Below are 22478 nucleotides of genomic sequence, written 5' to 3' on the forward strand. Positions count from 1 at the left end.
GAGAGAGGAGACAAGGAGAAGAGAGGAAGGCGGGAAGAAGTGAATAGTTTCAGGGAGAAAGGAAAGGAGGGATTGGAGATGAATAAAAGTTCGGGGTGAGTGGGGAGAGAAAAGGAGGCAGGACAGTAGTTAGGAGGTGGTTTGTCACCGCCCCTTTTGGCTGGTGTTCAGAGTGTGTGTGTGTGTGTCTTGCAGAGAAAGACAGACAGGAGAGGGATTCAGGCACATATACACACAGCTCCTGCTCTCGCTGGGTACCATTCCCAATCCTCTGCTCCCTGCATCCCAGGCGCAGCGCCAGACACATCTTTCCTGAACAAGGCGAAGCGACCGGTCAGCGGCAGAAAAACAAAACAAAACATCTCGTTTCAACACCTCAGCTTTTCACTTGATCTCTGAGAGAAGATAACAACGGTTTGGCAGAGAATAGAGAACGGTTCCGAGAGGGTAAGTTGTGTTTTTGTGCAACGTGTGCACGAGTGTTGTATTAACTCGTAAAAGACTCATTTTTTAACCCCCATCAAATAATTGTGTAATATTGACATTGCATGAACCAAAGTATTTGTCGGGAGACAGTCAATTCAAGCGCCTGGATGGTTTGGAAATGTTGCAAATGGCAATTTTCAATGTTTTAATAATGACGCATCCAGAAGGCAGTGGTTGCAATTTAATTCCTGGTCGAAACTGCGGAGTGAAATATTGCTAAAAGTTCCCTACAATGGTGAACTAGCAAGATGAATAAAAAAATGCATATTTTAATAAACTCAGGCTGCCAACGAGATGGAGAGAAAGATGATCCCTCTTTATCTCCAGTATGGAAACAGACCTGGAATGGATTTGCAAACATTACCTGTTTATTTAGTCAACCATGATTGCTTGTTTTATTTTTGTTGAGTTGTGTGTTTTGTGTGTGTGCTATTTTTAGCTTTGAAACATGGATGTGGGCTCTGCTGCTTTACCCCACATTTAATGCAGAATAATTGAATGCATTACTGTATATATTTAGACCTTTTGGGGTGGTTGGTAATTGGATAGCCTGCTCCCTCTGGTATTATGCTGCTGTCTGTCATCTCGACTGTTTATATATCCTGTGGAGATTCATCCTGAGCTGCTTTGACCGAGAGTAACCCCGCTCTTGTTTGATTTCTGGTTGAAGGAGAGGATGGTCGTAGCTGCTTTTCTCTCAGCAGGAGGCAGAAGCGAGGAGTTTGTGGTTCGCTGAAAGTGTAAACTCTTAACAGTTTCTTGTACAGTCACATCGTTTCAGACATGTCTCATTACAGGGCTGTGTTTGTTGTTGTTGTCTGTGTGTTGAACTCCCTTTAAAGAGATTGAGAAAACACACCACAGAAAAGCAAGCCCATTAGATAAAGGACACTTCCCCCGGTGCATTTATTGCTATTGTTAAATAAACTTTTTTTAAAAAACATGATTCTAACGTGTGCAATGAATTGCACCAGAGCAATGTTTTGTAGGCGGGACCTTTGAAGGTTTTCTAAAGGACAGGTGGACAGCAGAAGGAGATTGCCTGAGGCAGGTTGTAGATGCTGGAGCGTCCTTAGAGTAGGCTACTGCCAGAATAATCTGGGTAGTGACTCGCCCCTCCCCCAATCCCACCCCATCCCAGTCCATTCAACCCACAGAATGGGATGCCATTAGCAGCCAAGGTACCTTTAGGGACGGGGGAATTGGAGGGGTAGAAAGGACTGGAAGGTAGGAGGGGCAATCAAGATTCTTGCCTCCTTGTTCCGGAGTGTGCCTGCTTTCATGTGTCCAGATGAATTAAGATGTTCCAAGATCCACAAAAGTTGACTGATTACTTACTGGAGCAGTAACCTGGAGCCCCGGAGCAATAAATCGGAGGCACAGGTTCAGATCCCTGGCTGGGGAATTCAGGTAATTCAATAAATATGGAATACATTGACCATGAGACTACCTGACTGATGTCCTCTCATTTCCATTGGGAAAGGAAACCACCATCTTTACCTGGTCTGTCCTACATGTGACTCCAGACCCACAGCACTGTGGTTGACTCTTAACTGCCCTCTGAATAACTAGGAATGGGCAATTACTGCTGGCCTAGCCAGCCGCATCCTGTGAATGAATAGAAAAAAAGTCAAAATTCCACTGAGTTAGTAATGCCCATCCAGGAATGAAATAATCTGGTTTCGCCAATGTATGATTCCAGACCCTTGGCAATGTGTTCACTCTTAATTGTCCTTTGAAATGCCTGAACAAGTCACTGCCATTGCTAGGTATTAAAGATAGGCACTAAATTCTTGCCAACCTGTGAATAAAGAGCAATGAAGTCAATGGAAAATTTATTTTCAAAACATCAATCACATTTTCTGAAGTGTTGACTCTGATCAAGCCTCTTTGTCTGTTGTTACAGAACAGTGTCTGGACAGAACTGATGACAGACCCCAAATCAGTCTGTGTCTCAGTAGATGAAGTGGTCTCAAATGGAATGGCCACCCGACAAGCCCCCATCTTCCAGATGCGTTTAAAGAAAGTGGAGAATGGGGTGACAGAGGCCCACCGTTTCTCATACTTACCACGGCGGCTTGCAGTCACTATTGAGTTCAAAAACCTCTCCTACTCCGTCTCTGAGGGCCCGTGGTGGAGGAAGAAGGGTAAGGAAGTACATTGCCTTGAAACCTTTAGTGAAAGTTCCATATTGGGTAAACGCTGTGCACCAATGGTGATCAAACATTGTTGGTGATACTGAATTAGAATGAGCCTGTACAATTGTAATGCAATGTCTATGTATTGTATGGGTGTGCTGACATATATGGTTTATACATTCATTACAGTGCTGACTCAAATATGCAGACTGTTACCCAATTTTATGACTGGGTTTGAAGGCACTTGCAATTATCCTGTCACACCCACAGGACTTTCCAAAAAACACCTCACCAAGGTTCATTACTCCTGAGGTGCAGTGATTGCTGTTATGTAGCCTCATAGACCGCAAAGCAACATTAATGAGAATGATGACTAACGTTAACATGGCTTTGATTGCGAAGAACCGGTGCTGGCCAGCAAGCTCGCAACTTTCCGTCAATGAGTAACAAGGGATTATTTGTCTTATGCACACCCCCAAATTAATAGTCAAAAAGAGTCACTGGAGCTCGGGATGTCAGCTAGATGATGGGTAAGAGATACCCCTCTTGCATATAAGTTTGGCATTTTTGCTTTGAGGATTGTTGGCTGGCTGTAATGTCCTCTAAAGGGAGGGGGTTAGATCCTGCAAAGATCGACAAGGAATTGCTCAGGTAGTGGGGAGCAAGGGAGAGCCCCTGCCTAAGGGAATGTGGAGACATAGCAAGGGAAAGGCCCCACAGTATCGTGTGGTGCACCTCCTGGCCTACAAAAATAATCAGTTTGACTTTTACTTTTTCTCTGGCCATTTCCTGATTCCGGAGCATCCCGCGTGCGGTGTTTAAAATTATAATCAGTATCCGAACAGGCGCTAATTTGACTGCAGCAGTAGTCATTATTAAAGGAATCGGCTTTGCTACTTTCTCAGGTACAGAATTTCAGAATCGGATAGCTTGAGTGAAAATATTCTCATCTTCCTGCTCAACCATTTCTCAGTGATTTTAAATCTCTGATTCTGGTTATTGACCCACTCACCAAAAAGAATAAGTTTCCTCTAATTACGCTATCAAAACCTCACCTCATCCTGACAACCTGCGCTATGTGACCTTCTATGCGGAATAACTTTTCCAAAGCTATAACAGATGTAGCTGATCCTTAGTATCCCTTGTTTTTCGCTTACTAAACACTTTACATCTTTCTTGAATCACTTTTATTCATGGGATAAGGGCATTACTGTCCAGACCAGCATTTATTACCCATCCCTAATTGCCCAGAGGAGAGTTCAGGTTCAACCACTTTGCTATGGGTCTAGAGCAACATAATGGCAGATCCCCTTTGCTAAAGGACATTAGTGAACAAAATGGACTTTTCTGAATCAATTGGTTACATGGTCACCATTAGGCTAGCTTTCTATTCTGGATTTGCACTGAATTCAAATCTCAGTACCTACCATGGTATGACTTGAACCCCTTTCCTCAGAACATTAACCTAGGCGTCCTGGATACGAGCCCAGCACATCACCACACCTGACCAGTAATTTACAATGTTCTAAACTGACATCTTTAGTTTTATAAAACATATAACTGCAGATGCTGGAACAAACTGTGACAGAAATTGTTGGAGAAACTCAGCTGGTCTGGCAGCATCACTAGAGAGAAATTACAATTAATGTTTCCCATTCAGTGACCCTTCTAGGGAAGGGCTGACTCTGGTTTCTTTCCACAGACGCTGCCAGATCTACTGAGTTGAGCAATTTCTATTGGTGTGTTTTTTTCTTTACGTTTATGCATAATTGCTCGATTTATCAGGCCAATGAACCAATATGTTTTGTTTTTTTTTGAAACACACTGTCAATCTGCTGTACCACCTTTAAGGATTTGTGTGAATATCCTTTTCCCTACGGCGAAACAATTATGCTTGACCCCGTGAGGTTTTATTTGTATTTACAGCTATTTATGATGTATTTTTTTAAAAAAGAACCTGCGAAAAAAAAGCGTCTTCTAAAATACAGGGGAGAATTTGAGTCAGAACCAGGTGCAATGCACCATAATGTAACACAGCAGCTTCAGTCTCTGGTTACTGTTGGTCATTGTCTGATAGTAACCTCCAGCTGAAGCTTGGCAAGCACTCAGGAGCTGATTGGTTCTCGCTGCGTTGTTGCCGGGGGGGGGAAGAATAGCAAGAATGTGTTTTGAGAGGGATGCCATTTCCTAAATAAACGATAGTGTAGATTTGTGAGCTGATGTTTTCTTTTTATTTCTTGCAAGCGAAAGGAATAAGATTAAGCAAGGCAGTGAAAAAAAAACACAAGTCTATTGTGATGGACTCATAATCGCAAGGTAAAGGGAAACATATCTCTATGGTACTTTCTCCCCACCCCCACCCTCCTCTAGCTTATCTCTCCACGCTTCAGGCTCTCTGCCTTTATTCCTGATGAAGGGCTATTGCCCGAAATGTCGATTTCGAAGCTCCTTGGATGCTGCCTGAACTGCTGTGCTTTTCCAGCACCACTAATCCAGAATCTGGTTTCCAGCATCTGCAGTCATTGTTTTTACCATTTTGCTGTATAGCAAGAGGGAGAGAGAGGGATAAACAGAGAGAGACGTAGAGAGAGACAGACACTGAGACACAGAAACAGACAGAAAGACACAAAGAGAGACAGAGAGAGAGAGACATGAAGAGAGACACAGAGAGACAGATAGAGGCAGAGAGACAGAAACGCAGGGACAGACAGAGAGACAGAGGGAGAGAGAGACACAGAGAGAGCCAGGGAGAGAGAGAGACAGAGGGAGAGAGAGAGAGACAGGGAGAGAGACACAGAGAGACAGAGAGATACAGGGACAGACAGAGAGACAGAGAGAGACTCAGAGAGAGAGCCAGGGAGAGAGACGGGTGGGGGGAGAGAGAGAGAGAAGAGGGAGAGAGACAGACACAGGGACAGACAGAGAGACAGAGAGAGAGAGACGGGGAGAGCCTGGGAGAGAGAGAGAGAGAGACAGAGAAACAGAGAGACAGAGAGAGTGTGAGCAACATGCTATGTTTGGCTTTCAGAATCAGTGGGACTCGGTACCTGTCAAAGGTAGCAGCAGCTCCATATTCAGAACAGTGACTGAAGTCAGGCACATCGTCGGTTCATTTTAGCTCACTATTGTGCTCAGCTTTTCACTTGACTACATTATTTCTGCCAGGGTGAATGGCAGTCTGAATTAATTCTGGCATGATGAAGAATGTCACAAAGTTATTGTTGCACTCCTACCTGAATGTTGACTTCCTCAATTTTGGACTATATATTTTATTTTGTTACTAAATTCCCACTTCATGTACAGAGTCCATCTTTGAATCGCTAATGATTGATTCACTTTGGTTGTAAGGAAAATCTGACATCGAATTTTGATTCAACATTCTAATTGTTCCAAAAACAGCACATGTCATTGCTGCGTCATTGCATACTGTTAGAAGAAGAGAAATGGAACAGTCTCACTGGATCTTCCCAAAATTATTCTGCTTCCAGCTTTTTTTGGAACCAAATGAATAATTGATTGTCAGAGATAAAAAGACAGATAGAAAGATGCACATGTCATGATACTGATTTCACTTTACTTCATTGATACCTTTTAGATCTGCACTTCATTTCTCTGGAACTTTTTTCTCATTTTATCCCAAGCGTCCTCCTTATTATGTCCCAGGACCCCTTTAGTTTGCTGGACTTTGCATTTCTTTATTTTTCCAATTTTCTTCCTAAGAATTTGCTCTTAAAAATCTGTACCCAGGTGCCTTTGTACCCAAGCTGACGCTGTAATGTGGCAACTTGTAAACTTTTCATTGAACTCATTTGAGTACAATGACAATAAAAAGCATTCAATTCAATTCAATTTCTTACCCAAGTAGCCATTCTTTAGACATGAACTGAGATAGTGAGTGCTGGGAAGAGAGGGTGGAGGGGGCAGGTACAAAGGAAACATCAGAGTCAAGCATGATCCTATCCTCCTGCACACAGTCACACACAAATACAATCATGCCTACTTGCCATGCCATACACGCATTGTTCCCATGTGAGTGTGGAAAAAGTGAGGACTGCAGATGCTGGAGAGTCAGAGTCGAAAAGTGTGGCGCTGGAAAAACGCAGCAGGTCAGGCAGCATCCAAGGAGCAGGAGAATTGACATTTCGGGCATAAGCCCTTCATCAGGAATATGCAAACCTGACCTCACTCATGCTTACAGACATCACCAGAGATAATCACCAACACACCTTTTCTTGCGGTATATGAAACTATCAATCTGTGAAACATTTGCTTGGTCAAAGATTAATAGCCAGATGGCCAAAAGTTTGAGAAAGTGAGGATTGTTTGGTCAAAGAGATAGGTTTAAGGAGCACCTTAAAGGGGGATGGGGAAGTGGAGGGGTGGAGAGGTTTAGGGACGGGATCCTTGTGCGTATGGCACCGGCAGTGGCAAGTTACAACCACCAATGGTCACATTGGAGGAGTGCAGGGATGTCAAAGGCTAGAGAAGGTGGCAGACACGGGGAGGAGTGAGGGCATGGAGTCATGAAAACCGGAGTTAGAATTTTTTAAATTCAAGGAATATGGAATAAAAACAATGAATGATGAAGGTGATCCATAACTCAACTGTGACCTAGTTGAACAACAGAGAATGACCTATTCCTGGTCTGATATTTTTCAGAATTCTTCATGAAGTTCCTGTATCCCAAAAGCAAACATGGGTGCACATAGTACAGGTGGAAATTAAGAGGGTATATGGCCGATGTAATTTACACTAAGCCATGTTTCCTGTGACTTTTAAGCCATTGTAATCTGGGAGATTCCTGATGTTCTTCCTTTGCATAGAGGATGAAAATATATATTTTACTGCTCTGTCATTTAGTTATTAAAACAGATTGTGACAACCATATCCTTTAATTTTAGATAGAAAAGAAAGTATACCCCTTTGTTCAGAACCTTTAAATTATAACCTTTAAAAGACAGCAGACAAGACTCAGTTTCTTAATTTTCAAATTAAAATCTAGGACTTTATTTCGCAGACAAAACGATCAAATTAAATTTGCTTTCTAGTGCAGATCATAATATTCTGAAAGAAAACCACAAAATTCGTGGAAATCTGAAGTTGGAAACTAGACAGTTCGAATGTGGTAACTCTTTCTTGAGAATGGCAATGTTAATTGAATCCCTGAGTAGGGATAAATACAGGAAGTTGGCATAGAAATACAGATGGGAGAGATATAGGGTCTTGGCTTCAGGTGACATGGTGGCTCAGTGTTTAATACTGCTGCCTCATAGTACCAGGGGCCTGGTTCAATTCCAGTCCTTGGGCAACTGCCTGTGCTTGTATATTTCCCTCTGTATCTGTACGAGTTTCCTTCAGGTGCTGCAGTTTTCTCCCTCAGTCCAAAAGATGTGTAGGTTAGATAGATTAGCCATGGGAAATACAGGGTTACAGGAATAGGGTGGGGTGGTAAGTCTGGTTGTGATGCTCTTCAGAGGATCTGTATGGACTTGATCATCCAATTGGCCTTCTTCCACACTGTAGGGAGGCCCAAGAGATTGTGAAAGGGATATGTTTATTTGGGCTGTGTGCTTTCCAAAGTTCCTGTCTCAGCACCATGCATGTTAGGTTCCTCTCTTTAACTTTTCAACCATGAGCCGGTGAGGTTGGACTCTTTGAATAAACTCTTTCTATGTCACGAAACGTGTAGATAGAACAGAGTGAGCGATCTCACTCTCACCTCGGAATCCCTTATGGAGAATCAATGTCCTTCTTGCCAGAAACAACAACAGAAATTGCTGGAAGAACTCAGCAGGTTTGGCAGCATCTGTAGAGAAAGCAGAGTTAACATTTCAGGTCGAGTGACCCTTCTTCAGAACAGCCTTTCACCAGGTCTGGTGAAAATCCAGGAGCAGGTACACTCCCTCAACCAGTTGCGATTGTGGCAGATTGAGGGACTGCACTGGGTGTTGGCAACACTTAGCTGACGCATTAGGATCTAAACAGAGGGTGCAATCACCCATTATAGAGACTGGGGAGTCAGTCCTCAAAGTTGATGGAGTCAACAGGAGACCCTACAGAAGAGTAGCCTATACAGACTGCCATTTTGGTGAGCTGGAGAGAGAAAGAGAGAGAAAGAGACAGACAGACAGAAAGAATCTGACCCTCTCTCCCAGCACTGTTTGTAGTGAAACTGAAGAAAAGAAGTGGTTACCATTGCTGGACTCCCATAGCAGTGCTGGAACGAGTGGTTACCACTGCTGGACTCCCATAGCAGTGCTGGAACGAAGTGGTTACCACTGCTGGACTCCCATAGCAGTGCTGGAACGAGTGGTTACCACTGCTGGACTCCCATAGCAGTGCTGGAACGAGTGGTTACCACTGCTGGACTCCCATAGCAGTGCTGGAACGAGTGGTTACCACTGCTGGACTCCCATAGCAGTGCTGGAAAGCAGTCAAGGCCAGATAGCTAAAGCAGTTGCATGCCCATCCTCAGGCTGATCCAGGGTCATTGCCACCCTCTTAAGCCTGGCCTGCAACTTGGGAGAACGTATCTGGGCACTGACTGTGCCCCTCTTGCTGGTGAGTGATGGGGGACTGAGGAGGCCTCCTGGAATTTTCCAACGTCTTATCAGTAGCCTGGATTGACATCTTCATCAAGTTAACAAGCCACCCTGTCTTTTTTTGTGTGTTGGGCGTGGGCTAAATGTTATTTGGGGGGGGGAGGATATCAGTATTCCATGCCCAATATTGTTTCCAGAAAAATATTAAAGATCACACAACACCAGGTCATAGTCCAATTGGTTTATTTGGAAGTACAAGCTTTTGGAGCGCTGCTTCTCCATCAGGTGACTGTGGAGCAGGACCATAAGACAGAATTTATAGCAACTGATTACAGTGTTATGCAGCTGAAATGATATATTGAACAAACGAAAGACTTAACAACAATCTAGGTTTGTTCAATATATCATGTCAGTTGCATGCACTGTAATCTTTTGCTATAAATTCTGTATCTTACGGTCCTGCTCCACAACCACCTGATGAAGGAGCGGCACTCTGAAAGCTAGTGCTTCCAAATAAACCTAGTGGACTATAACCTGATGTTGTGTGATTTTTAACTTTGTCCACCCCAGTCCAACACCAGCTCCTCCACATCTAGAAAAACAGACAGCTTGAATTCCACATGGCAGGCAGAGTCAAGGATTTGACTCCAGTTTACCCCTATATTGACCTGTAATTATAGCCCTGGGAGTTAAAGTTCAAGCTTGAGTGTCTGGGATACTTGCCTTGAAATTGCTGTCTGTGGGTGTCCAATTCTGATGGCTTCTCAAACACCATGGCCACCTTAGAGACCTTAGCGATATTGACACTCAGTTGGTCTGCACTCCTGTATAATAAAGCAAACCTTCATTTGAACTGTGCTAAGTGTAATCATTATTAAAACCATAGCATTGCAAATGAGAGGGATTGGTAAAATGGAATGTTAGCCTTCTGTGTGTGATGGGTGTCTGCACATCGTGCTGTAAAGCTTCTGTTTTCACTTTCTCCCAGAGTCGGGGCTCCTGAGATGTCAACCTATTCATTATCCCTTACCTCTTCCCATTCTGTACTAGCGAGTATTGTCACCACAGCTTGTTATAAATGACCCTGAGCTCAGTGATGACATGGCAGCCAGCAGACAGACAAGCATGCTCTGTTAACATAGCTACAGCTATTCCGCTCTTCAAGTCAGTTCCACTGTTCTGTTAGATCATGACCTGTTCTTTTAGAACCTCCATTTCACCATATCCCTTCAACTCTTACTGATCCAAGGATTGATCAAACATGTTCTTGGAAGCCCCAGTGAGCGCCACACCCTCCTTTCAAAATTCACTGCTCTCTGAGGGAGTGATTTACTGATTTCTCTTGGTCTTGACATGGAGAAGGTACTTCTCGATTTCCCTCTGAAATTGTTTGACTCTAATATTTTTTCTTCTTGTTTTTGATCCCCCCTCCTACAGCGGAAGAACCTTTCAGTTGGCTGGATGGCTGGTTTGATGCAGAGTGATGCCAACAGCTCAGGTTCAATCCCTCCAACAGCTGAGGTTATCATGATAGGCTCCTTCTCAGCCTCTCACCTTGCCTGAGGTCTGGTGACCCTCAAGTTAAATTACCACCAGTTGTCTCTCTCTAATGAGAGAGTGGCCCTCTGGGACAATGGCAACTGAACCTTTTACTGTATTCACTCTAGCTTTATCAACACAGAAACGTAGGAAATAGCTGCAAGAATAGGTCATTTGGCCCTTAGAGCCTGTACCACCATTCAGTATGAACATGACTGATCATGCAATCTCAGGAGCGCACTCTCACTTTCTCTCCGTATTCCTTAATCCCTTTAGCCACAGGGGCCACATCCAGCTCCCTCTTGAATATATCTAATGAATTGTTCCCAACAGCTTTCTTTGGTGGAGAATTTCACAGGTATACGACTCTCTGGGTGAAGAAATTCTTCCTTATCTCAGTCCTGAATGGCTTCGCCCTTATTCTTAGACTGCATTAGGAGAAGTTGGTACATGCAGAGCCTAAGCGCATCATTTCCCTTTGATTCTGGAAGCCAAGCGGAAAGGCACAAAGGTGCTGGCGCATCGTTAACAATCGTGCTCCCGCAATGCCCAGGGCATGCCCTGAAGGCCATTCTTTCTTCCTACCCTTTGACCAACTTTGGTGAGAGTAGAGCCAGTCTCATCTCACTCATTTCCTGATGCTCAGCACTGGCAGTTAGCAGTGGAGATCAACCAAGGTCTCTTATTGCCACATCAATATGTTAAGTGCCTCAATAAACCTTGGGGTGTTGGTGAGCCACCACCCTAACCTTGCCCCATGGATTATATGTCTGGTGTGGTCAGAGCTGTGGAGGGTGTGGGGTGGATGGGAAAATGGTGGGTTAGCCATCTGAACTATTTACTTGTCCCCTCACTGTAAGCATATTTGCCTGGGCCAGTGTGGGCATGCTGGGTGCTATAAAATTCCCTCCTGAATTACATGACGGAAACAGGCCATTTGACGCTATCATTTAATACCGATATTTATCCTCCACATGAGCACTGCCCCAATCCCAAGTACCCACCTAGTTCCTGTGTTCCTTTATTCTCCTTCACATATTTGTATGACCTGTTACATCATATTGTCCTGGCCTTTGTTTTAATCTGTGCCCCTGCTATTGCTATTCTCGTAGCCTCACCACTTTATCCCTAAACCACTTACGTTTAATTTTGTACCTGTACATCCCCTTGCTTTCGCTCCTTAGTCTTGGAAATAATAGCCAGAAGCAGGATTTGAATGAGGTTGTGGTGCTGTGCAGGGAGGGTTTCAAACTCTCTAACCTTAGCAATGGGAAGCCCGGGAGGGGTTTATTTAATATGTCAACCTCAAAACACAGCTGTTCTGAACAGAGATAAGGCTGTGGGTAAATGTATCAGAGATTAGCTCGTCATAAGCTCCTCAGTGGCATGGAGAATAGGAATCTCTCTGGCAGGTTCTCATGTGATACAAAAGTATGTTTATGGCGGCACGGTGGCACAGTGGTTAGCACTGCTGCCTCACAGCACCAGAGACCTGGGTTCAATTCCCGCCTCAGGCGACTGACTGTGTGGAGTTTGCACATTCTCCCCGTGTCTGCGTGGGTTTCCTCCGGGTGCTCCGGTTTCCTCCCACAGTCCAAAGATGTGCAGGTCAGGTGAATTGGCCATGCTAAATTGCCCGTAGTGTTAGGTAAGGGGTAGATGTAGATGTAGGGGTATGGGTGGGTTGAGCTTCGGCGGGGCGGTGTGGACTTGTTGGGCCGAAGGGCCTGTTTCCACACTGTAAGTAATCTAATCTAATCTAAGGGGTTAAAAGTGGTGATAATGATTTCTAATCTTCCTTTTGGGGCCCTTTAATCATCACTGACCCAACAGACTTCCAGATCCCCTTTGTGTTGGTTTCAAAGTCACATTGAGGTTTCAGCTCAGCTCACAAGTAAAAATTGGAGTTGGGATGTTGAAGGGCGTGTCTGGGGGGATAGTGAGAGTGACATTGGTTAATGATGAAGATGCCATTCCACCCTGAACTGCAATGTTTCAAGAAAAACTCATTTTGTAAACATAGTTTAAACTAATAAAACTGTTAGTGCCACAAGGAGTGTTTAGAATAGAAATGCAATTACTCACGAGACAGCCATCTTATCGCCAGTTCAAGAAAGACATACTATAAGCAAGTCTGTTTTCCTGTGAGCACCTGACATGGTATCAGAATGAGATGTGATTGATTCCTGAAGAGCTATTTAGAAGCACAGTTCCTAAAGGTGATATACAGGAATGTTCATGGCCTCCAGAATCTGCTAAAAACCACAGGAAATTGCACAAAATGAACAAAGAAGCAGAACATTGAGTTAGCTCTTTTTAATTAGATCATCTCTGAGTGAGAAATATGGCTGCAAATTTTATTCTCCTAACTCTAGTCAAAATGACAGAAGATGTGAAGCAGAGCTAGCAACATTTCCATTCATAAAGACAAAATTATGATCATATGAGAGATTTAACAGCAACTCAGGACAGCTATGAGTAGCAACACTATTATCACTATGGTATGGGGGTAGCTGGGGGTGTTTGGGATAGACTGGTACAAATGGTATTCCAGCCTAAATCTCCCAAGGGTAAACAAAATGGAAAGCAGAACTTTTGAAACCCCTGAAGGCATATGTTGATCCCAAAAAGAGCATAGCTTTGAATGCTGCGTGTTCAACAATAGGGCTCCAAGGTAAGAAAGAGGCCATTGATAACTGTGTAGCACAAGTGCTGAACCCTGTGAATTGTTCAACTAGACGGTGACCTAATTAAAGACAGGATTGCATTTGGGATAGGAAATCCTGCAGTGTGAGAACGTCTACTCAAAGAGGAGAAATTTATTCTCAGGAGAATGATCAATGTGTGCAGAAGCATTGAGAAGCATTTAAGTTATCAGCTACAGTATATTCACGGGAAAGCAACCAGGCTGATAGCCATTCCAGGCCAAAAGGGCAGAACTATCATAGACGAACGACAGGATGCAAATAATGTGGAGGATATTTCCCAAAGAATCAAAGGGGACAAATTGTTTGTGAATGTCAGAATGATGAGTGGAAAATTAGAATAATAATGAAGTGTTACAGACACTGCATTGTCACGTAACATCACAACTTTCACAGCCCTCTGCAAAATGGATCGAAATCCAAATATGAAGCCCTCAAAAATAAGGTTGAGGCCACATGACAGCTCAATACTCATGTCAATAGGACAGATTACTCTGAAAGTCCATTGCAAATGACAAACATTTGAACCTCTGGGGTTCCAAATCAGAAATGACACACAAAAACCATTCATTTCAGCTGGGACTCATCTAAAGCTGGGACTGGGAACCTTGATGTTCCAAAATAAACTTGGTGTGTATCTCAGCACAGTAACTACTGACTGCAAAGCAGATCCTGGAGGAGAAAAATTATATGTTTGCAGCTTTAGGATGGCTTCTGTTGTAACGTGCGGTTTGTCAGCACGAATTGGTTATAACACAATTGATTAAATGTGGACTGTGTTTGAATAACATGAACTTTTGACTGAACGGGTATAGCAATTTTTTATAGTGCCATTTTCTGTAACAGTTTTCCAGAGCACAATTTTCTATAGTGCAAGCTTGCAAGGGAACATAACTGTTGTGTTATTGCAGAATGATTTGTAAATGCAAGTGTGAGAACAAATTTCCAACTCCCTCAAAGCCCACCTGAAAGAAAAGATCGAAGAGCTGGAAAAAAGTGGAGTAATCAAAAAAGTGACAACTCCTACAGAATGGATCAGCAGCACAGTAGAAATGAAATAACTGGGGAAACTGAGATTATGCAATGGTGCACAGGATATAAGTAAAGCCCTGAAGAGTTCACATTATCCCATTCCAACTATTAAAGGAATTTTTTACACAACTTGCAAAGGAAAATTGGGTGGCACTGTGGCTCAGTGGTTAGCACTGCTGTCTCACAGCACCAGGGGCCCGGATTCGATCCCTGCCTTGGGCGACTCTCTGTGTGGAGATTGCACATTCGCCCTGTGTCTGCGTTCCTCCGGGTGCTCCAGTTTCCTCCCACAATCTTAAAGATGTGCAGGCTGAGTGAATTGGCCATGCTAAATTGCCAAGTCAGGGGTAAATATAGAGTGGGGGAATGGGTCTGGGTGGGTTACTGTTTGAAGGGTCAGTGTGGACTTGTTGGGACAAAGGGCTTGTTTCCATACTGTAGGGAGTCTAATCTAAAAAGCAATCTTAACTACTTTAGATTTGAAGGATGGTTGCTGGCAAATAAATGTTGCGAAAGCAGCAGCTTTCTAACTGCATTTTGGATGTAGTTCAAGAAATCCTCATGACTGTGCGTGCAGCTTAGCATTTCCACAGTTTCAGAGGAGTATCAACAAACAATGTGCAAAAGTGATCTTTACAGAGGTGAAGCTATCGTGGATGATCAGGTAGTTTAAGGGTGTGGAGCTGACTGTGAACAAAATATAGTGTGAGTGCTCAAAACAGATTGCCAGATAAACCTGAAGCTGAACAAAAATAAGACATTGAAAGGTGTCCAAAGTACATAGGCCATATACTGACAGCAAAAGGTTTTTGCCCGGATCTCAACAAGCTGAGAACTGTAGCAATGACTCCGTGACTAACAGAGGTGAAAGCAGTGTCACATTGTGTTGGATTTGTTAACTATCCAGAAGCAGTCTTGGCCATTTTGTTGTAGGAGTGCATACTGTTACTCTAATGCACTGCCAAAGAGATGCAGCAGTATTGAGGCGCAGAACACGAAGCAACATGTATTAAAATCATTAATTAAAACCTTCTCATGGCAGTGATAGAGCTGAAAGTAAAGCTGATGAAGAGGATGAAGTCACCCTCCAGTATGATGCCAGTGAGGTAGGACGTGGACCAGCATGAATACAGCAAGGATAACTAGCTGTATCTGCATCCAAGACGTTAACACAATCATAACAAGGTGGTGTGTTGAAGTGGCAGGCAACCGAAACCTCAGGGTCATTTTTGCAGGCGGACCGTAGGTGTCCTGCAAAGCGATCGCCCAGTTTGCGCTTAATTTCCCCAACGCGGAGGAGACCACATTGTGAGCAGCAAGTACAACTCACCTACATGGAGTGAAGTGCAGGTAAAGCACTGCTTCACTTGGAAGTGAGCAGGGAGGAAGGATTAGATGGACGAGTTGGGTGGGGACGTGGGGATGTGCACAGCCAATTAGGGTTGATGGGGAGAGCTATCAGCAAGTTGGGGGCTCACCAAACCGGTGAGGCTGGGCCTGTTTGGGGAGCAAACATTGTTGCCTTTTATTATTCCGTAAACAGCAAGTGGCAGGTGTGGGTGTGTGTTGCTAGTGTGTGGTCTCCTCTGGCTGGGTACCTCCTGGCACTACCCCGTCCCTCTGGAGTCAGGTCAAGGTCCCTCATCCTCCTGTAGCCTTGCTGTTGGTGAGCACCATTGTCTGTGCTGATGGTGTGTAGGTCTGTGCTCACATCCAGCTGACCGTGAGACTACTGGACTTGGATCTCCATGACAACTGCCAGCCTGTCCAATGAGACAGCTGGAAGCTCACATGCCTGAGGCCACGAAGTCCCAAGCACATTGCTGCAGTCCTGTAGACTTTGTATCGCTTGCCCTGTGCCACGGACAAACCTACCTACTGCTCATGTGTCTGTTTATACATTTGTATTCTGTCCCTAATCACCAACAGCATGGGATGCTCTTCTGCTGGGGGCTGTGTCTCCTGCCATCCTCTGTCAGCAATCTAGGGCATCTCTCCAATGACCAGCCGCTGAGATGTGCCAACTTGCAATGAGGTGTTCTGACTGTAAAGTAGATTATATAGCCATCGAGATGTCACCTGTGCTGATGGGGAGGTAGGAGGCAACTTTGCCAGTTCTCCCCTGAGGCTGTATTACTGAGGTGTCACTTTCTCGGAGAGCTGGAGAAGGGTGTGTCAACTGGCTGACCCCTTACAGAAGACAAAGGAGAGAAAATACTATGACCTGGGGGTAGACGTTGTTGCGTGTTACTTACTTGCGGGGACATTGGGGTTTCTGCGTTGTTACAGGACCAGTCCTAGTGTTTGTTTGCCAGTTATGTTGTAGTTCAGTGGAAGGATAATGCACGCTAGCCCTGTTAAACTAACCGAAATACAGCTTTAATTGCCATCTGTTCGACCCTGGCTCTAAACCATGTCATGCAGCCAAGTTGCTAGGCAGAGTGTGAAATCTGATTAATTAAATCTACAGAAGCAATTCAGACCAGTTGCAGGCCCCACAACACAATAAGCTTAGAAGTGGCACGTGGAGGTCACAGAATGAATATATAAAGCATCAACAGTGACCCGAAGCAGCTGGGGAAACAAAATGAAAAGGTCATTCAGCCTATTTTGTGTTTGTGAAATGCGCATTGTTTACAATCAAGAGGCAGACTGATAACAGGCTCAGGAAGCTCAGATACCTCACGGGGGTGACGTATTTACTTCACTCCTGCTTTCTTCAAGTGATATGCTCATTCTTGGTCAATGCCATTGTGTAACTAATCCTGATTGACTAGCAGGTCCCACTGCCTGGCCTGAGTTAGTCGTTTTTAACTGAATGGTTGGCCACAGTATCTGAAGAGATCAGTTTAAGATTCCCCCTCCTGATCCCTGCTTCCAACTGGAAAAAGATGCGCAAATGAACATAGGTTCTGAGTGGACCTAGACTGGCGTTCAATACCTCCTCAAAGGGTTGGATAGTGTGCTGGCTGGGCTTCTAGTTGAAGAAAGATTAGTCAGCCAGATACTGGAGCGAGACCATTTCTTGGACAGTGAGCAGAGGTAGAGGTGAAAGGGGAGTGAACCACTGTCCTTACAAAAATACATCTTTTCACCACTGCTAATTGAAGACTTAATGTTTATATAGTGCCTCCTGCAATCTCAGGACTCACAAAATGTTTTCCAGCAAATGAAATACTTTTGAAATGTGGTCACCGAGGTAATGCTATAAGCCTGTCATTCAATGAGACATTACCTGAAACTTTATCTTTTCTTTTACAAAGGGTCCAACTTTGGAAAAGAGCATCAGAGTTTTTTTTTGATATCTTGGACAAAATTCCTCATTCAATATTCCTCAAAACCCAGATAATCTGGTCATAACCATTGTGCTATCTGTTGGAGCTTGCTGTTTGCAAATTGGCTGTTCTTTCCCATACTGAACAGTGACAATTGTAATACTCTATAGTCTACTGTCTGAAACATCACTGATTAGCAATACTGACAGCTCCATTTACAAGTAATAGAAGTTGGAACATACATAGGAAAGGTTCAGAGGGATATGGAGCAATTACAGGCAAATGGGACTAGTTCCATTGAGGAAACCTGGTCAGTATGGATGAGTTGGGCCAGAGAGTCCGCTTTCCTGCTGTATGACTCTATGACTATGACTCTGATAACACATGAGAACAAAGTAATCCATTGTTATAAATCACTTTGAGTTGGGGTTGTGAAAGTTCCTTTATAAATACAGCTTCTTATTTTCTCAAGGAACTGATTACACGAGCCAGTGTTGTTTGGTGGCCATTTTGAAATCTCAGACATTCAGAGCACTGAAAGTTCTGATATCCGGTGATAGCCAGTGCTCTGCTGTCCAAATCGTAGGCTGAATTCTCAGTGAATTAAATTAGAACAGCATCATGCTATCTTTTTCCATTGGCTAAAAGGACAATAATGCATTCGAGTGACTTTTCACGAAAGACCTGCCTTGCTACCACTGCAACTATCACTTTCTCAGCTGTAGTTTAAGTCTCTGCTCTTCTCCATTAATTGATATGCACTCTGATCTGAAATTAGGAACATGATTTTCTGTCACGTTCAGAACGTATCTTTTTAGATTAGATTACTTACAGTGTGGAAGCAGGCCCTTCAGCCCAACAAGTCCACACCGACCTGCCGAAGCACAACCCACCCAGACCCATTCCCCTAACACTACGGGCAATTTAGCACTGCCAATTCACCTAACCTGCTCATCCTTAGGACCGTGGGAGGAAACCGGAGCACCCCCACGCAGACGCGGGGAGAACATGCAAACTCCACACAGACAGTTGCCTGAGGTGGGAATTGAGCTGAAAATGTGTTGCTGGAAAAGCGCAGCAAGTCAGGCAGCATCCAAGGAACAGGAGAATCGACGTTTTGGGGAACCTGGGTCTCTGGCGCTGTGAGGCAGCAGTGCTAACCACTGTGCCACCGTTCTGACAGGTGCAGCCTGTAGCCAGGGTTGAAGACACCAATGTAACCTGAAGACACATGAGGTAGTGGGTGGGCTGCAGGCCCTGCACTGGGCCTCTACTTGAGCTTTCATGCCCTGCAATGATAAAGCACACGGGTTGTCGATCCAGTTTCGAAATTTCTGCCAATAACAAGGCGGCATTTTTCACTCTTGCATGCTGAATTCTGTATGTTGACTAAATTAATGGGCGTTTTTTTTAAAAAAAACCTACATTTGAAGCGACCCACAGGTGTTATTACACACCTTTGGGACGGGCGGGACTTGAATCCAAGCCTCCTGGCTCAGAGATTGGGACATTACCACAAGATCCGTAAACAAATGAGCATTGAGAATGATCCAGGGTTTATGCAGCTCACGCGCAGGTGTCAATAGTAGAGCAACTTTGAAAGTAATACTCTCTCTGCAGAGAGGTGAGGTTCATTTTAAATATCCGCGTTATGGGCTGACAATGCTACTTTACCTTGTTTACTTTGTAACATGTGAAGAAGGCAGGGAATGATATGTGCAGGGAAATGGGGTTAACGTTGATGAGCATTTCAGTTTGGGCCAAAGGGCCTGTCTCCCTGCTACAGGATTCTATGACTCTCTGACTGTTTGTGCATTGGTCTGTCATTGTCATCTCAATCTTTCAGCGCTGCCCCACATTGGCTCACCAGCTGTGATTGCCCTCAGTGCCCCACTTCTCTCATGTATCCTGTCAGTGAAGCATTTGAGGTGGGACCCTGAAGTGGTCTGACCCTCCCCGTTGCCCTGCTGATGTTTGTTGTCTTTCCTGATGGAATCCAACAAGAGTTAGGGCTGGGCAAGATTGCTCGAAGGCGTTGATTCCTCACTGGGACAGCACGATGGTCTTGCCCCATGAGAGAGTCTTGACCACAGGAGATCAGCTGTTTGTCGAGTGGGGGTAGCGTCATGGCACAACTGAATCTTCACCCCCTGCTCACATCTACACATCTACCCACCAAGACAGAAGGTAGCTGAGCTCCATTTGATTCCTGAGGTGACGATTTTCTGCATCCTCATTGTTGCCCACAGCCACAATCGCATAACTAACACAAACAGGAGGATCAATTCTGGAACTTTCTTGAACGATATGAGGTGAAAACACACAGTTAACGCCGAATGTTTTACTGAGTCCTTCCTTTCTACCATACAGCATGGGGAAGCTAGAATTCAGCCTGTGCTGAAAAGAACCAGGTCAATGAACTGCAGTGAACCTGAATCTCCCTGACTGAGGCCTGTAGGGATTAAAGGAACTATGAATTAATTGAATTTTTCAGTATAATCTCTAGCCGACAATGTAAACGGCTGAGCATCACTGACTGCGCACAAATTTAGGGCATTTTTATTTTCCCACAAGGCTGCCAAGATTGTGCTACCTTGTGCTCCCACGAGGAGGTTGAACAGTTCACCCACTTTACTAACACCTTTCACCCCGACCTCAAATTCACCTGGACCAACTCAGACTCCTCCCTCCCCTTCCTAGACCTCTCCATTTCTATCTTGGGCGACCGACTCAACACCGACGTTTACTATAAACCGACCAACTCCCACAGCTACCTAGACTACACCTCCTCCCACCCTGCCCCCTGTAAAAATGCCATCCCATATTCCCAATTCCTTCGCCTCCGCCGCATCTGCTCCCAGGAGGACCAATTCCAATACTGTACAATCCAGATGGCCTCCTTCTTCAAAGACCACAATTTCCTCTCAGATGTGGTTGACGATGCTCTTCACCGCATCTCCTCCACTTCCCACTCCTCCGCCCTTGAACCCTGCCCCTCCATTCGCAACCAGGACAGAACCCCACTGGTCCTCACCTACCACCCCACCAGATGGTAAACTCCAGATACATCGTATCATCCTTCGTCATTTCCGCCATCCCCACCACCAAGGATATATTTCCCTCCCTCCCCTATCAGCTTTCCAGAAAGACCACACCCTCTGTGACTCTCTCGTCAGATCCACACCCCCCACCAACTCAACCTCCACTCCCGGCACCTTCCCCTGCAACCGAAAGAAATGTAATACTTGCGCCCACACCTCCCTCCTCACTTCCCTCCCAGGCCCCAAGGGACCCTTCCATATCTGTCACAAATTCACCTGCACCTCCACACACATCATTTACTGCATCCGCTGCACCCGATGTGGCCTCCTCTATGTTGGGGAGACAGGCCGCCTAATTGCGGAATGTTTCAGAGAACAACTCTGGGACACCTGGACCAACCAACCCAACCACCCCGTGGCTGAACACTTTAACTCCCCCTCCTATCCGCCAAGGACGTGCAGGTCCTTGGCCTCCTCCATTGCCAGACCATGGCAACACGACGCCTGGAGGAAGAGCGCCTCATCTTCCGCCTAGGAACCCTCCAACCACAAGGGATGAATGCAGACTTCTCCAGCTTTCTCATTTCCTCTCCCCCCACCTTTTCTCAGTCCCAACCCTCAGACTCAGCACCACCTTCTTGACCTGCAATCTTCTTCCTGACCTCTCCGCCCCCACCCCCTTTCCAGCCTATCACCCTCACCTTAACCTCCTTCCACCTATCGAGTTCCCAACGCCCGTCCTCCAAGTCCCTCCTGCCTACCTTTTATCTTAGCCTGCTTGGCACACCTTCCTCATTCCTGAGGAAGGGCTTATGCCCGAAACATCGATTCTCCTGCTCCTTGGATGCTGCCTGACCTGCTGCGCTTTTCCAGCAGCACATTTTTAAGCTCTGATCTCCAGCATTTGCAGTCCTCACTTTCTCCAAGATTGTGCCTGTAACTCCTTCACATTCCTCACACTTCTCATTAAGTATCAGGTGTCCTTCCATGCATTTTGACCATGGAAAACCTGTGCTTTTTATTTTTTTCTTGACCTCTCACTTCCAGATGAATACTGTATTGTTTTAAAGATGCTGATTTGTTCCGGCAGTGTCAAAGAGTCTTGGTTTATGACGTCAGACGTTCAATTCTATAGAGAGAAAGTGAGGACTGCAGATGCTGGAGAAACCAGAGTCCAAACGTGTGGCGCTGGAAAAGCACAGGCAGCATCCGAGGGTCAATGTTTCGGGCATAAGCCCTTCATCAGGAATTATATAGACTGAGGCCTTTAAAGAACTCAGCATATCCCAAAAGTCCATTACAACCAAATCAGGTACTTTCAGAGCATGATCACTCTTGGGACTTTAGAAAACACAGCACCCAGGTAGAACACAGTAGGATCCCACAAAACAGCAATGTTAATAATCGATCAGTTTGCCTGAATATATTAACAAACAATCCAGGTCTTTTTCAACATATAATTTCAGTTATATCACACTTTGTATCATCCTTCATCATTTCCGCCACCCCCAAACAGACCCCACCACCAGGGATATATTTCCCTCCCCTCCCCTATCAGCGTTCCGGAAAGACCACTCCCTCTGTGACTCCCTCGTCAGGTCCACACCCCCCACCAACTCAACCTCCACTCCCGGCACCTTCCCCTGCAACCGACAGAAATGTAAAACTTGCGCCCATACCTCCCTCCTCACTAAATTCTGTGTCTTACAAACTTATTCTC

At 44.9% G+C, this 22478-nt stretch overlaps 1 protein-coding gene across 1 annotated transcript in view; it reads left to right on the forward strand.

Annotated features, from left to right (window-relative positions):
- Positions 1–205: 205 nt before the first annotated feature.
- LOC140486491 (ATP-binding cassette sub-family G member 1) overlaps positions 206–22478 on the forward strand; it is a 74155-nt gene continuing 51882 nt past the window's right edge. Inside the window, exons 1-2 of the mRNA XM_072585725.1 lie at positions 206–447; positions 2393–2633. Of these exons, the coding sequence (XP_072441826.1) occupies positions 2414–2633 (220 nt within the window). The 5' untranslated portion in view covers positions 206–447; positions 2393–2413. The remainder of the gene's footprint in view (positions 448–2392; positions 2634–22478) is intronic.

The sequence above is a fragment of the Chiloscyllium punctatum genome, chromosome 15 (assembly GCF_047496795.1).
Source record: "Chiloscyllium punctatum isolate Juve2018m chromosome 15, sChiPun1.3, whole genome shotgun sequence".
Classification (NCBI taxonomy): domain Eukaryota; kingdom Metazoa; phylum Chordata; class Chondrichthyes; order Orectolobiformes; family Hemiscylliidae; genus Chiloscyllium; species Chiloscyllium punctatum.